General features: G+C 35.3%; 1 protein-coding gene across 3 annotated transcripts in view; it reads left to right on the top strand.

Moving 5' to 3' along the window:
- SIPA1L2 (signal induced proliferation associated 1 like 2) overlaps positions 1–17,421 on the top strand; it is a 131,002-nt gene that overhangs the window by 81,607 nt on the left and 31,974 nt on the right. For all 3 annotated transcript variants that reach the window (XM_017817563.1, XM_017817562.1, XM_017817561.1), the window contains exons 10-11: positions 5,200–5,474; positions 15,742–15,999. In XM_017817563.1, coding sequence (XP_017673052.1) covers positions 5,200–5,474; positions 15,742–15,999 — 533 coding nt within the window. The remainder of the gene's footprint in view (positions 1–5,199; positions 5,475–15,741; positions 16,000–17,421) is intronic.

The following is a 17,421-nucleotide window of genomic DNA, read 5'->3' as shown; positions in this document are numbered from 1 at the left end:
TCAGTACAAATGAAATGACAGGAACTCCAAGGTAAAAGTGCTGATGCATCTACATCACATGGTTGCACTTCACCCTTTGAACTTAAATTAAGTGATTTAGATGGTCTTGGTTTTTTTTCTGTTAGAAAGCCCAGCACTGAAAAGAAATTAATATGCTTACGGTTTTCACACTGGAACAGTTGGATTGCAGCTGATGTTTCAGGGCCTCTGTAGTACTGCAGTCACATGTAGCATAATAATAATAACTTTCTTCTGAAGTACAGTTACTCTTTCAAGAGGGGAATGTCTCTATACTCTTCTTGCCACCGTTGTATTATCCTTTTCAATTGAACTCTTCAGTTTCGCTTTCCTTAGACAGATATTTCCCTTTTGAAAAATAGTGGTCCCATTCAGTATTGTTAAATGAACAATATAGATTGCTTAACACATATGGAAAAGAAAATTTAAAGTTCTAGTGAAAACTTCTGCTGTCATAAGTGACGATTTCTTTTTCTGTTTTTCACTTACTTGGTTTTGTAAAACTTGGAAATGTCGCAGTTGCTGAAGATAGATCTTTAAAATTCGGTAGTTAAAAACACAAAATGAAATGTTTATCTACATTTACTTGAATACTTCCTCTTTTTTATGATCAGATTTTTGGGTTAAGTAATGACAAATTGGTTTTATGCCTCAAGTTTAGCATCAGTTACTGCAAAGTTTACCCAAATATTAACTTCAGTTATCTGTTCCAATGAACTCTGGCTGCATTCTCTCTTTCTTGCCACCTATCCAACTTTCACATTGATTAAAAGATTTTTCATCCATGTTTCTTGCCTCATATTTTTCTTCTTTTCCCCTGCATCTTCCTCTTTTGAAAGCTGCATATTAGTGTTATTTCCTGGCTGTTTTATAGTGTTGAATGCTTTCTACAGTCCTTATATAGATTTGATATGAAACCATTGTTGCCTAAAATGGAAGAAAAGAACTTTCTGGACAATATCAATATAAAGTAGAGAGCAGTCTTTAATTAAAGTACTTTAAGGCACACTACACACAAAAAGTGTGCTATACTGTGCAATGTAGCATTGGGCTTTCACAATTTTATAGCTCTGATTAATTATCCTATCTAATAGATGTGTCCAACCTGAAAATTGGAACTTCTCCAAGGTCTCCCAGCCTTCTAGGTTGCTTTGTCTACAATGATATCTTTCTAGGTACATGTCACAAACAAGATGTACTTGCTAAGGCCTTTTCCTTGAAGAGAACATTAAACAAAACTGGAATAATTTCGGGAATTTGATATGAAGCATGAGAAAGGAGTTTCAGTTAACTGCTATTCTCAACTGTTAGAAACTATACAGCTGTGTTAAAAATCTGTATGCTACAAATCTTAGGAATTCTAAGGCATCACCATTACAGCCACTAAAAAGTATTTAAACCTCTGATACCGCACTTTAAATGCACACTTTAAAAACCTTTTAAGTGACTCAGAACGCAGTTAAGGTCAACAACCACATGTGCCAGCAGATGCTAAAGATGACAGTTCAATCTGTGATGCAATATCAGTCTTCAATGACCAGATGATTAACCCTTTTCAGTCATGAGTAAAAGCATTTCTTAAAACGAGTGAGTAAAATGTTGCAATTACTAAATGAGATTGTCAAAGAAATAAATACCTTTTATTGCCTGGATTTGTATCATGCAGGTGAATAAGAAACCTATCTGAATATCCAGATTAAGAAAAGATGTGAAAAGCTGAGACCATGATTTTGGTTTGAACTGAAACAATCAGTTTAGGACTGAAAAAAGACTGGGATTTGTCAGTCTAAATAAATTTGTATTTGTGGGGGAGGGTATCTAGTTATATAAAGTAGAAAGAGCAGCAAAAGCAAACTATAGATTAACTTGGAGGGGTGTGTTTGAAGGCAGAAAAAGTAGTGGTTTTGAGCTTTAGGATAACAGAGAATGGCAGAGTGATACAAGATTAAATGGAAACACCAAATGGATCTTTAGACAAGAACCTGAGTTGACAAAATTTCTTTTAATATCCTGTATATTAAAAAAACTCTTCACCTTCTTCATGGCACTTGGAGGATCTCTATCTTTTAACTTCATCTGTGTTAAGCCCGTTCAGAGGAGCTGGCGCTTTGTTCATTAGCAGCCACAAGATCAGTGAAATGGCAACCAAGTAAGCAGAATGACCTGTTTTGAAGTGGAACAGCACTATGTTTCATGTGCCATTACTATGCAATATGCAGTGTTACCTTTTAGGGGATATACGCTTGTGGAGGAGTAGATCTGGAATATTTCCTGTTGGGAATAGATGAATCTTTGACAGGAATGTTTATTTTATCTTTTAACTTTGGAATATTTAACTAGCTTGAAGAAGAGACTTTACTGCTCTGAGTTGGGAAAATCTGTATACTTTAGCTGGTGCATTTCTTTTGCAGTATTTTATAATTGTGACATAATGATAAAGAGGTGTCTGCCTCCCCAGAAGAATATTATGTAGTTCCATAGGGATAGAATTCGATCCCTCAGCTGGGCTCCTGACTGCAATAACATGTTCTTTTCGCTACATGACTAAATGTTTTAGAAACTTGTCACAGAACTGTAGCTAACAAAGAGCTGAAAATTTCATTTTCACTTATCTAGTTCACAAATTATCAAAGTCTTTTTGAAAATTATTCATAACTGGAGAGCTGGAAAAAAAAGAGTTCAACCACATGCTATACGGTTCTAATACTATATGCACAGTTCTAAACACAGCAGAAAGTTTGATTTAAAAAGGAAAGTTTCTCAGAGCTGAATAATGACAAAGGAAATAGCTGCTTTTATTTTGTTAGTAAAACCAAGAATGTGGTTTTGTAAACAAAACCTTCAGAGTACATTTTGGACATCTCAAGAATGACTTTTACATTTTGATTTTGAAACCTACATCTTCAAAAATAACTGGAAAGAATATGAATAGAAGTGCTACAGTTCAAGTAGCCTAAACTTTCCAGGCAATAATTCTCAGAATATCAGATCCTTGTATCAGATCTTTCTCCAGTATTTCACAGGTCATGGATTACCCCTTAATGAATGAGGGCTAATTGTATTTAATTACCTTGAGTTTATCACAGGTTAAAAGCATGAGTGTGCACCAGCTTCCTCAGATCAGCAACCTTGAAGTACCTATGGTTTTTTAGCACTTTGTTGTCATTTGTGCAAGTTCTGATTTTTTTCTTCTGAGTGACAGATATCCATATGGAAATATTCTAAAAAGACAATAGTGCTTTTAAACTTAATAAGATACTGAAAATTGTGACTTTCAGTCACTCACCAAGGTATCTCCAGTCAGCTGTGGGGTTGGGAAGGGAGACTTTAGGACTTTCATCCCTGACTCTATAATAATTGTGGACAAAAGATCAGTCTAAACAGGAAGTCTAAAAAGAAAGCTAGAAAAGTAACTTACAGCTCAATGTTTGCTATGTGTTAAGTTGCTTTTTCTATGATGGGGACGTACTTTCATAATTGTTGTGAGTGAAGGAGTCAGTCCCATCCATTCCCTGCCTGCCAGCTCTTTGGAGCACTATTTTAAAAAGCCCCCTGTTGTTCAGCTGTATCTTTCCTCTGATCTGTCTGCATGGCTGCACAAGTGCTAATGCGATACAGACACAGCATAGGGGCAGTGGGGTCTTAGGTCAGTCTAAACCTCCCATAAAACTGCCCCAAGTCAACTGCCTTCGACTCGGGTGGTGAAAGGAGCAGTTTTGTGACAGCTGTACCCAATCACAGTGCCAACATCTCACTATCTGTACAGTCCCACTCCCTCGCCATGCAACCCAGAATTAGGTTGGACCATTCTTCTGTGGGAAGCACACAATAAACTAGGAAGCCAGCCTGTGCAGATTCTGGCTCAAAAGGCAATGGAGAGTGAGAATGACTCTTCCAAAATAGCCTCCTGAATTAAACTCAAGCTATAAAACAACCTTTGCAAAGATCTATCCTACACACCTGCAAATAAAGGACACTAGCCTCCTAAGTTGAGCACATGAAATTAAATGCCTGAAGTTGAGTAATGTGTGTATCTTTGTGATGCACACTAAAAGCAACCATAATCATCATGAACACCTTTGTGGAACAAGATGTGCTGTGGAATTGCTCTTAGTGCAGCATGGGAAAATGTTGGGAAGATTTCTTGATCTGTGTAGTAACATATGCATCTCTAAAGGGCAGATATTTGCCTTGCTGGATTGTTATAAAGGACTGTGAGGTCTTTGATATGCATTACAAACAAAGGTCTTTGATAATGTTGTTTCACAGTGGTGAAGTTTTTGTTCCAACTGTACTAATGGATCTAAAATGCATACTAGTTCTGTGACACTGACAAAAGGGAGTGCTAGGGTAACTCTCAAACTTACCTTGTAATGTGGGGTAGAATTTTGTCTTCTGAGTCTGATGCAGTATCCCAGCTTACAGGCTGTTGTATGATTATGTTTTACACAGTTAAACTGTTGAGGACTTGTTTCACAGTATATAGAAATGAATGTGGTTAGCAAAATGTGAATTTGAAGGATTTTGGTTATTCTGTAATGACAGAATTACTTTTCATTGAATATGAGGAAAATAATTCTTTTGTTTCTAAGTTTCCTAGTAACATGAAAACTCTTATCCCATTTTAATGATGTCCACTTCTGGAGATGGTGATATTTAGGAACCTGACTGTGAAGCAAAATAAATCAATATTCATTGCTATTTTCTTGAGAAAGGAAAGCTTCTAGAACTGAAGCACTTCACTCAATTTGGTTCATGTTATATCTCAAGTTTAATACTGAATAAAAATGCCTGCACACCTGCAGTCAGCCAACAAAAATGAAATAACTGACAGGGCAGCGTTTTTCTTGCTTAGTGTTTTGAAACTAAACCAGCTGTTAAGTTTTCAATAAGATATAAATGGTATTGTGTTAATGTTGGGCAAGGGGGGAAGAGCTTGACATGGGTCAGATGCTTGCTCTGGGGATGTAAGATTTTTAGCATCGTGAAATGTTTTGTTCATTTTGTTTTATGCAGAAACCTTCATGCAAACATAAATGTTAAATAATTTAATATTAGTATACTGAAGATAGTTAATGTCAAGCCATACATGGCTTAATAATGTTTGAAAACAGATCTAGTTTTGAGTCTAAAGAAGTGTGTCCTGACAATAAGTAGCATAACAATCTGATACTTCCTTAGATAGTGACCAGAGGATGTGAAACCACGGAAATGACCCTACGGAGGAATGGGTTGGGCCAGCTTGGATTCCACGTGAACTTTGAAGGGATAGTGGCAGATGTGGAGCCCTTTGGTTTTGCTTGGAAGGCAGGCCTACGGCAAGGGAGCCGCCTGGTTGAGATCTGTAAAGTGGCTGTGGCAACTTTGACTCATGAGCAAATGATTGACCTTTTACGTACATCGGTGACAGTAAAAGTGGTGATTATTCAGCCACACGAGGATGGAGCACCTAGAAGGTAATGAGCAACAGTTCTCAATGTGACATTTGTATCTGTTTGTTTTTTTTCTCTGCTACTGCTTAAATGATGGCTCTTTTATTGGAGGTCTTCAGTAAGTGGATATTGTCTGTCATGTTTGGTGATAACATTATTGAGGCTCTTAAAGCAATCTTTTCCCCAAAAGCCATATTGACATGTAATACAAGATAAAATGAGATACTAGAAGAAATTTAATGGAAAATTTACTTTTGTGACTTTGAAAGGGTAAGAAGTAAACCTTTGTGCAACGTGACTGAGCTGTTCTGAAAGCTGATGCTACTTTTTTTCATCCATAGGAGAGTTTTATGTTTTAGTACTGAATTTAAAAATATAGAATCCTTCTCATAAAATTGTATCTTGTCTGTCTTTGAGATTTTGCCAATTCCTGGCCATTAAAAAGCTTTGGTTTATTTTTTCTTATGTTGAAATTTAAATGAAAGTAGTGAAATACTGGGTTCTGGACATACATAGTATTAAGTCCTAGAGACCTCCTCACTTTTTACGGATATCTAATTTAGTCATATTAAATAGTGAATTACATCAACGAGGTCATCAGTTAAAGCAAAGAGATCTTGTTGCAGCATGAAATATATACTCACATCTGTCGCTATCTCTGAGGCTTCTCGTTGGGTAGCTGCCTCTGGCTCTCCAGCCTGAACACCTCTTTGGTCTCCCACACTCACACTCAGGAGAGACTGTAATAAAAATCAGTATAGTGACTGTGTCATTGTTTTCAAGAATGAAGTGCATTTTTCTTTCGTCATTGTTCCTTTTTTGGTGAAGAAGACTTTTATTCTTCTCTCAATTTTTGAGTATTATGAGGCAGAGAAATAGGGAAAAATTGAAACTTTATAGCTGTGTGACTTTATTTCTCGCATACCTTGTCTAGTCGCTGTTAATTTGGCTCATTCTAAATGAGAACTGTACCAGAGTATTTAATTACTTCTCTTTTTGTAGAGGCCAACTTTAAATCTCTTGTTGGTTTTTAAGTTAGCTGAAAAAACATTAGATGTGTTGCTTTTGGCAAGACAACAAGCAATAAAATTTTACGTAGCATGCAGCACTGTGAAGTTGATGCCAACTGTATACGAATACTGTTTAATTGGTGGCAATTCTCCAAGTAGTCATTGGCCTGATGTATGACACAGAAGTGCTGTCCCCTGCCTCAACCTGCATGTTGATGCGTTGAGTTCCTTTCTGAAGAAAATGCCTGTGAATGTAGAATAGCACCGTTTTGCTTAGTTGGATAGAATTTGCAATTAAACCTCTCTTTGCTTAGCTTTGCTATTCTCACCATCTGCTTCTGGGTATGAATTTTCACTGACTTGTTTGGTATACATTTCCAAGCTGTTTACAGAATATGAGCCTAATGAGCTGATCCTATTATATGGAAGGTAAAAATGTGTATTTTATAGGCCTGGATAGAAAAATACACAATGTGTGAATTGTTTATATCCTCTTTGATACATTTCTAGAAATAAAATGTTAAAATCTCAGATCAGTGTGATACATAGCACTCAGTCTGTGTGTAGGAGGAGTTTCAACTGAGTGCCACCACACTGGGAAAAATCTGCAAAAGCTGCTCCTGTTTTTAATTTTTTTAGCATTTTTAAAACTGCAACTAATTACTAAGGAAAATGAACTTTTTAAAAAATTATGTGGATATTCTAAAATTTAGAAAAAGCATCTATGTTTAAGTTCTTTTCAGCTTCACCTTTCTAATATAAAAAGAAGTCTCTTTCTCTCAAATACCACTTCTCACTGAAGCAGAAAGCTCCTAATTTTCCATTTTATATCCCTAAAATATGATAGGTGATTTTGATTGCCTAATCTCTAAAGACTTTTGATCTTGCCTTTTCTCAATGTTTATAATCTAAACAGAGCAGACAGAAAGCAATATAGGAATTAGGTGAGAAGACTGAGAGTTTCAGTTGACAAATATGATCTATGACATTGTTTGTAAAATATATTAATGAATGAGGGAAATTAAGAGAAGGCAGAAAGGAATAAATTACCACAAGTTTAGAGAAAGAAGATAGCCTATCACTGCTACTTACTAGTTAAAAGTTGTTCAAATCCATCTCTCTGTCTCCTACTCAATTGCTTGTTTTAGCCTTCTGCAATGTCTTATCTTACAGAATCATAGAAACAGAGAATATGTGAGGTTGGAAAGGCTGTTGACTACAATCCCATTGCTCAAAGCAAGGTCAGCTAGAGCAGATTGCTCAGGGACACGTTCACTGGGTTTTATATATCTCCAAGGATGGAAATTCAACAATTCAGTATTTCAGTTTCAGTAAGAAAAGTTTTTACATATACTTAAATGGAATTTCCTGTGTTTCACTTTTGCACCTAGCCTTCTGTGCTAGAAGGAATGATGGTTCAAAAGCAGGTGAAAGCTTGCAATCTGTGCTTCACTAATTATTACTTTTCTTCACAGCTGTTTTTAGAGGTTTTCTTTTAAGAAGTGATACATCAGACTATCTGACATATGTAGAAAAGTTGATTTGGAGGCTAAAAGAAGTATCTTGAAAGTTTGACTCATCCTACAGAAAATATGATCTTCTGGCAGTTGGTTAGGGTTTTTTTCTCTGAATTTCAGCCTGATTTCTCGGGGTAGAAATTGGTAGTTTGTCAATACTTTTTTACTCTAGGTGCCTTAGTCTGAGGTTTCAAGTTTTTGCCCACAGTGCATAAGATATAAAGATACGCATATTTGTTTCTACAAGAATCTGTTGCATTAAAAGTTTACATACATTTACAGGAATATAAATATAATTTTAGAAAAAAAAATATTCATAGTTTCATAAAAAAATCCACATGTATCATTTTATTAATGCCTGTCTTTTGTTTTCTGAGATAATCAGCTGATTTCCACTGCTTGAACGAGTAGTTTCTACTTAGCTCTGTCTGCTGGGTTTTAGGAATAGGAAGCACTGAAGAATTTCTCTATAGGTTGCTTATTAGCACTGGTCTCTTGCTGGGATTGAGTTCTGAAGTGAGTTTACACTGATTTGACGTGAATGCCATGGAGTATCTTGGGAATTGTACCCTTCAAGTGAAAATGAGATCCAAGTGTGCAAGGGTGTTTTCAGAGCAGTCTCAGTCTCTTGGAAAAAAACCCAGCTGGAGACCTTGAGTGAAGTTCTTAACTTGATCTTTTTTTTGCCTTTTAACTTACCCACAAATCATCCTCAATACATCAGCCTTTTATATTCTAAAAGAAAACCAACAAAACGTAAGTGTGCACATACAAAGAATGCTAGCAATAAACTATTAACAAGGATTTTTTTTTTTCTGCAAACTGTCTTGTATTCATTTATTTCACCATTTATTTCAACTATTTGAATGTTGAATGTGCTTACAAAGGAATGTTGCGGAGTGATTAGGAAATTACAAAGGAAAATTCTGCTCGATAAATACCTTCCATTACTTAATGTAGACCCTTCTGCCTATAGTCTTGATAGCAGTATATGCAAAACCAGTAATGCAATAAGGCTTTTCATTTACTATCCTGTAAAAATTAATGTATTTGAGACAAAACTCCTGATGTTTTCACTTTGCTTTGGCAATTAAATAATCATGTACAAATTGAGAAATCATAATTATTTGTGAGGTGCCAGGCTGATGTTTAGATAGAAAGAAGAATTTGCTATTTGAAACAGAAATTCTTTAAATTTGCAAAGTAGCATTAGAACAAACCTACTAGTTATTGTATTCAGATCTAAGTAAGCATCCTTGTGCCATATATTTGTTTCTGTGCTATGTCTATCTCTTCAGAATTGTTAATTTGTTCTTCTGGTGTTGTCAGTATTGTGTAGTACTGCAGCACAGTAGTTAGAATTATATGCATTCTGACAGAAGAATAATGATGTTCATTCTAATTTACTTTCACTGGTGGTGTCACAGTAGTGCTAAGGGCACTATGTCCTTAATCAGTTAAATACAAGCAAGGAAATCAAGTACTTCTAAATCCATTTTAAACTGTAGATTCTGCTAGAATCTTTTTTACTACATTGAAACTTATGTGTCTGTCTTAGTTCAACTACCATTGTGTATAAAAAGAAACTGCTGAAGAAACAATTTCTAGAAAATTTAGAAAACAAACAAAACTTTAAAACAAAATCTCCCAGGATGGGCTAGAAAAAGATGAAGAGGTATAGCAGGAGTAGTTTCCATTGTTGGCCAGAACAAGTAAGAGACTCTTTTCCTTCTTGTGGGTAATTTTGAAAATGGAAATATTTTAGTATGTATGACTGAAACTGCCTGTGGGCCATTTTTAAGTACTACTGCATTTCTTTTGAGGTTGTTTTATTCTCTTGAACTTTGCAAACTCTTTCTTACAAATAAAATAGATATAATTACTTATTTTCCAGTCCTGATCCTTGTTCCCCTTAAATTATTGTGATCTGATTAGACAGTTGTGTTTCTGGGGCTTTTTTTAAGTAGCAGATAACCAACAGAGTACAGAATGTTGTGAAAAATATTTTTAGGAAGTGGAAGAATTTACTGTGTGGTAGAGTTCAAATCTTCTCACAAGGGTCTTTGCCATAAGCTGGTTGGATAGTTCATAGGGCCTTCAGATTCTTTGGGGTTTTTTAATTATTATTTTTTTAATTACCCACCTGCGCTAGAAGGGAACCAGGTTTAGAACTGCTGACTAACAACACCTGAGGCAGCTTAAAGCAGAAAATCCTGAAATTGAACATTTGATTGTAAAAGTAGAATTTGAATGTACCAAAGCTTATAATTCCACCCCTGCTACTAATCTAAGAAGGCTGAAAATACCTGAAAACTCTATTCTATGATGTTTTTTAGAGGTAACTGAATGAACTGAAGTGTAATGATACTAATTGGAAGCTATACCACTTGCGAAAAGTTAATCCTCTTTACCCAACAAAAAAATAAAATGGTAGCAAATGCTTAACTTCCTTTACCATCAGATTTACTGTACTTCATATAACATTATTAGATGCAGGGATTGAGACATAAACACTGTGGTTTAGCCTGATGGAGACTCTTAGCAAAACCAAACTCTGTCAGAACTCTGATGAGCACCACTGACTCTGACCTAGGCTGTTACATTTTAAGTGCAAGTCCTAATAGAAGGTCAATGTCACGGTAAGAAGTTTGGCTCTTCTGCTCACTGCGATGTCTCTGCCACTCCTCCTGCCTTTGGAAGGGTGGCAGCACCAGCAAAACAACAAAGCTTAGGTATAAGGTACAGGTTGCCCTCTTCCCCATCTTTAGTATGTCCTGCACTGTGTGCTGTGTCTCTTCCTTAAATAAGCAAAACATCTTGGTTTTCCTCTGCACAAAAGAAAAAAAATTGTTTAAAAATGTAGTTTTCTGTCACTTTTTGTACATTCTTTTGAGCTTTATTCTTCACAATATAGTTTCCAAAGCAAAGGATGTGTAAACTTGGCCTTTGCCAGTATATACTACTTAGGAGTGTAAGGTTAAGTATGCAGCATTTCTGTCATTCTTGGGAAGCCGAAACTTTATTGTACAGGCATCTTTTTCTATTTTGATTTGCATCAAAACAAAGAAAAACATATGTGAAACATATGGTCGCCACCCAGAAATAGTCTAACAAAAGAACTATAAACTAAAAAGGTACAGAGTTGAAAACAATTCTCTGGCACTTACTGTATTTCTTATCCAATTAAAAAGACTTCGATTTTTTTTCTTACGTTGGATTATGAATGAACTTATAGCAGGAGTTAATTATAATTGCTAAAGTTTATTATGTGTACAGTTGTTACAGTCAAGCAGGAAAAAAACCAAAAATGCCCAGCAAAGCTCTGATTGTCTCTTTGGAGAGATGCAAAGAAGAGCTCCAGATGCTTTTTTTTTCTTTTTCTTTTTTTTTTCTTTCTTTGCTCTAATCATAGAATCACAGAATGTTGTGTGTTAGAAAGGACCTTAAAGATCATCTAGTTCCTTTCTGTATTTCTCTTTTTCATACAACAGTACAGGTGTAGAGGCTCTTAGGAGGCTTCTGAATTGTTTGTCAGCTTATCCGCACAAAGGTTCTGATTAAAACTAAATAGTAACAAAGATCAGAAGGGCTAAGAGTGTATCTTCATAAAGGAGGGATTGGCAGCTTCAACTCTTTGGCTCTGTGGAGGGACTGCCAGAGAGCTAGCACTTGTCTTAAACCAGGAGTGATAAAGTCGGCAGCAGCCTTATCTGAGGTTGCCATGAACAATATCATACATCTATTGTGGTATGAAATTATTTTAAAATAAAATTGACTTACTTTTTTTCAAATTACTTTTTTTATGCAGCTCACTACTGTTAATAGGTTGCTGAGATGTCAGAACTTGAAATTTTTGTCTTGACTTTTTAACTAAAGTTCTCTTACACCATTTCAGTATTATGCAGTGTCTTGGACTTGTGCTGTAGCTAATATAGGGAGTCAGTGGAGTTGAGAGGTTACCTCCAGGAGGCACTTCTGAATGTCAGGGAAGGGGAAATCTGTGTTTGACTGACTTAACTACATCCTCGGTCTAAGCAAAACTAAGCTACTAAATTCTGATTTTCAATTAAGTCCCTACAATTAGGAGAAATTATTCTATGTTTTATTATGTGGATTTAATAGATTGCACAATGAGTCATCAATCTCATTGTGACACTTCGGGCACTGCTGTAGTGTAAGAACAAACATGCACTGTAATAGAAGTGTTTGGTTTCAAAGGCAAAGTTTAAGTGAGCAGAATGCAATTACTTATTGTACTGCTAGATATAGATAAGGACTCCTTGTTGAGCAAGATTAAATGTTTTGAATTGAAATGGTGATAGTAAGGGATAATTTGTCGGTGTCGTATAACTAATGCACAGCATTACTTACCATCCCTCCATCCCTCTGTGATACACTGAACTTAAGTTAAATTGTAACCAGGTATTCTAGTTTTGTCGTTACCCTAACAAATCATTCATAATGTGTGAAATCTGTAGATAGCTGGGGTCCAAATACCAAAGTCATATCCAGTAGTTGATAGTCATAGGACGTAGCAGAAAAAGAAGGCTTTTGTGTAGTTATGAAGGTGGCAAGCTGCTGATCATGGTATATGAAAGCTTCTAACTTTTCTATGGAGGTGCATATTTACCTTTTTTAACTAACACCCTTGCCTAATATAGGCCCTTCACAGAGCCTATTACAGAACCTTTATATGGAATCTGAAATTAATATTGAAAGATTTGGTTAATGTACTTTGAAAAATTTAATGGACTGCTTGATAATTGTTTCAGAACATAATGCTCCTTGCAGGAACATTTGAATATTGCAGATTTTTATAGTGGACTCTTAGATTTTAATATGCAGCTATGACCTGCTTGTTGTATCATAAAGTCATGCTCTCTGTAATTGCGGAGAAGGTTTAATAACCTAAATTTTTTATAGGATAATATGGCTCTTGAACCAAAGATATTAGTAGGAGTCTGTGCTTTATGTTGAAGGATTGATTTAATTAATAACAAACTATAGTGAAGGAAGTGCTATCATTTCTGATGTGTGACTAAAACTTGGTCACATTTACATGTTAAATAACATGAGTCTGTTTTTCAAATGTTATATAGGATATAATTGTGAAAGATGTTTGATATCCTATATTTGTTTAACATAAATTTAAGTATCTTTTTAAGACCATAAAATACAGATTTGTCTTTACATATCCTTTCAAGTTAATTTAAAAAATGTGTAAAATTAAAATTAAACAGAGAATGAAAACCCATCATTCAATACCAGTGCCAATGTATATTCTTTCTTCAGTGGAATAAGTAACACTGTTATAACTAGAAGTTAGATAATGGTCGAATTAAATATTTAAGAGGAAATTGCATTTAGTTTTGTGGGTTTTTTTCGTGCAAGATCACTTGCAGTTTGATCCATGGCGGGGAGTGAGATAGGGATCCTTACTGGATTGCAGGAATGAAGTAACTGATATTCTTTCTTTCTTATATAGGAGATAGCTACAATTATGACTTTACCTGTCTCAGTATGCTGCAGTATCTGTTCTTTAGGCAGTGCTTCTGAAGCAGTGAAGCATATTTTTTTTTTGTATAAATGTTGAGGTGATTGGTTTGGTAGTTTTAAATTAAAATCTAAAACTCTTATATGACAAAAGAAGCCATATAAAACCATGGATTTTTTTTTTTCTGAGCCAGTTCAACAGACATGTTGGGGTTGTGTTTTGAATTCATAAGTAAGACTGAATGTGTACAGTGATTTGAAACAGGGTTGTTTTGTAAGCCTTTTTCTGCAGGAACTAAGTCCTGAATATTTTTTTTTTCACTTGTAGATGACTATGGTTTCTTGATGCAAGCAAACACGATATTTTACAAAATTTTAAATTCTTACTCATTGTGGCAAAACTTCTTGTTTCCTGTTTTTATATCATGCTTTAGTTAATCAGTTAGCAAGCTGAGTCAAACTAAATAGTAGTAGCAATTCCTTTTGCCTTTAAAACTCATGACTATTTTTACAACAGTTAGAGTACTTTATGGGGAGTATCTGATGAGGGATACAATGACAATTACATGCTGTAACTTTCTCAATTACCAAGATGAAGTGTGAAATTGATATCTTAATAATAAAAACTGGGGAAGGGTTGTCTTGTTTCTAATGCCTAAAGCCTATAGGAAGGGAGAAGGGAGTTAAAAAAAAGAAATTAGCAGAAGGGTGATTGAAATTTTAGCCTACATAATTGTTCAACTTCCTAGTCAAACAATGGATAACTGTATATATGGCCACATGAAAAAATATGTACTGCATTAAACTAATATTAGTGTTGCTAGATCATTTCTGTATTCTTTGATTCAATGCTACAGGATGAACAGTTTGCCTGTTTCATACTACAAAATTCAACAGACTGAAGCATTTGGCTGGATCAGACTGGGCATATACAGAATATCTAGAATGCAATTGTTACAGTTGCTCATGTGTCTTCTCTTCAACAACCTTGAATAATAGCATTTTTCTAATTTCTTTTTTTTCTTAATCTGTCTACCTGAAGACTGATAATGAAAATATTCTTTGGGGGTTTGATTCAGAAGCTTTAGGGCACAGTAATTTAATGTGTGAGAATTTATACAATTTATTTGAACTGCACATTTATGTTAAGTCATTTGTGCCAAGATATTTTCAGGATTAAGACTGTGAACTCCTTACACGCACTCTATTCGATTTTCTCTAGGTGATTTTAGTTTAGTTGGAAATGGTAAATATTGAGTTTTCAACAAAAGCAAAGCTCCATCAAGACTCAGCTTAAGGAATGGAGCGGAACTATAGTTGAGACAGACGAGCAAATTTTCACTATTTTCTACTTAACGTTAATGTATTGCTTTAGAGTTATTAGGGTGTTTTCTAAACTAATCAACAGATGTTGATTTAGTACACACTGCCTATCAGACAATTAATGGAAACAGAATGTTCAGAATATAAAATATCTACAATGATAATAAGAGCTGATTTAAAGCAGATGTGAAGCTGCTATTAAGCAATTTCTGAAACAGTAACCCTTAATTATTAAGTCCAGTCTGAGTCTGTCAGTACTTTTACACTGTCAGTACTTTTACCTGAGTTTACACTGTCTGGGAATACTGTCAGTATTTAACCACATTGTACACTTCAAGCAGAGGTGGTAAGCCAGACTGTTTCTGCTTTGTCTCTTCCTTCTATTTCCTTAATTCTCTTCCAGGCCTACAGATCCTTGGGAAGAGAGACATTAGAAAGTACACTTTGAAAACACGGAGAAAAATATTTAAGTGCCAGTTAATCATTTTGCATTGTAATCTACATGCTCTGTCATTCGGTAGAGACAAGGTGGGATTCTAACGGAGAGTTCTCAACCCTACTAAAAAAACATATTTCTGAATTTTAAACAAACCAAAGCTGTTTTAGAAGAACTTGATGTTTCATGACTTCTGAATGCCTTGTTTCTAAAATTTTTTGTTATATAAAATTCAAGCTGCAGATTAATTTATAAAATGTTAATATGTTCTCCTTTTTGAAGGGTGAGGAGACAGTTCAAAGATGTTTGAGCACATGACAGCAACTCCTTTGTTTTGAAACATTTCTTACTTGCTTGGCCTGATATGTTTGAAGTGTTTCAAGCACAATGCTATATGAACACCTTTGGGCACCTGGAATCAAAATATGTATATAATTCTGACTGTGAAACAAGATTTCTTTCTTTATTCTCTCCAGTGACGCTGATCAGCATTTTCATTTGTCCCACCACAGGGGTTGTTCAGAACTTTGTCGTATACCCATGGTGGAATACAAACTTGACAGTGAAGGCACCCCATGTGAGTATAAAACCCCTTTCAGAAGGAATACCACTTGGCATCGGGTGCCGACTCCCGCTGGGCAGCCTCTCTCTCGTGCCTCTCCAATCCTAGGAACATCTGACAGACTGCAGTGCCAGCAGCTTCTCCAGCAGGCTCAGACAGCCATTCCTCGCAGCACTTCCTTTGATAGAAAACTGCCAGATGGTGCAAGGTAATATACTCTCTGGTTAATGTCTGTCATTTTCCTAATGTGCCTTACTTTAGAAATCTCTGCTTTCTAGAACTTTGGTATCTTATTTTTTTGACTTCACTTTGTTGAGTTTTGACAGTAATTTTAATTCTGAAGTTGTATTGAAGAGCGTTCACTGGGCAAGTCTTCTTTAAACAAGTAACTTTGTTGTTTGTGATGGAAGTGGACTGTACTGAGGATCTGAATGCTGGGGACAGCTGATCTTTCCTTTTAGTCCCAAATCGGTGAAGTGGGAAACTGCCTTGTGACTTTTGGATCTAGATAATGTCCTGTCCCCTACCTGTTGGAAGCCTATTTAAAAACAAATAATGAGTGTAAATAAAATGAACTCATCCCTTTAAAAATTAATGACTTAATCTTGTTACCAAGCTATTGGCGTAGTTTCAAAGGGTTCTGCAAGTCATTGCCAGTCCTTATGCCTTGCTTTGCTTTTAATTAAACAAAGCAGAGCATGTAATTTGAATATAACACCTTTTAAATGATAAGATGGTATCCTTAAATGTTAGCTCTGTTCTAATTTAATCATAATTCTTCATTAAGATGAAAACAGAATTACTTTTAAAGGTAAAAATTTGTAAATACATTTGACCTTTGAATTATTTAGGAGAACCATATGTCTTGAGCAGAACTTTCTGTCCTTTATTGTTTACAATCATTTAAACTTATGCCCTTATTCCTTGGGGTTATGTAGTCCTAATTTTGAAGGAAGAAATTATTTCATGTTGAAAATATCTAATTGATATGAAATCTTAAACACTAGTCTTAATCTGTGTGAAATAATGAAATACCACTATTGCTACATTGCCTATCTTATTTAGTAGAAAAGAATTAGTGACTTTCTACATTGAAATGTATAGAGGTAACAGCAGTACATATGTGAAAATGTCTGTATCGTTGTCTGGGGAAGGCAGACTCCCAATATTCTTCTTCTCCCCGTCCACTTCCTCACCTCCTTAAAAACTGAGAGGTGCAATTCTGTAAGCATGTATATACCATTATAGAACTTACGCTTTTCCTGATGTTTTGTTAGTGAAATTCTTGCTAACATCTAGCATAAGGAGACAATGTATCAAATGTCTAGAAATACTTCAGGATTTATGAAGCCTTATTAAGCATACTGTATGCTTATTCTTAGAAAGAAAGGAAAGCTTTCTGACATGCTACTCATTTCCAAAAAAAGCTTTACAAACATAAGTTGCGCTTCTGCTAACACTCAGCGAAGATTGTGAAAAAATGCTAAGACAGAGGCTATCTTTTATCATGAAGAAATTCCTGTATCACTTAAACAAAAGATGTGCAATGCTGAAGTGCTGTTCTGGGGAAGACATGATGCAGAAGATAAATAATGAAAGAAGAGGAAAATGATGGACTGTGACATGTAGG

The sequence above is a fragment of the Lepidothrix coronata genome, unplaced genomic scaffold, assembly GCF_001604755.1.
Source record: "Lepidothrix coronata isolate B3197 unplaced genomic scaffold, Lepidothrix_coronata-1.0 Scaffold61, whole genome shotgun sequence".
NCBI classification, from domain to species: Eukaryota; Metazoa; Chordata; class Aves; order Passeriformes; family Pipridae; genus Lepidothrix; species Lepidothrix coronata.
This window is presented reverse-complemented; position numbering and strand designations above follow the sequence as displayed.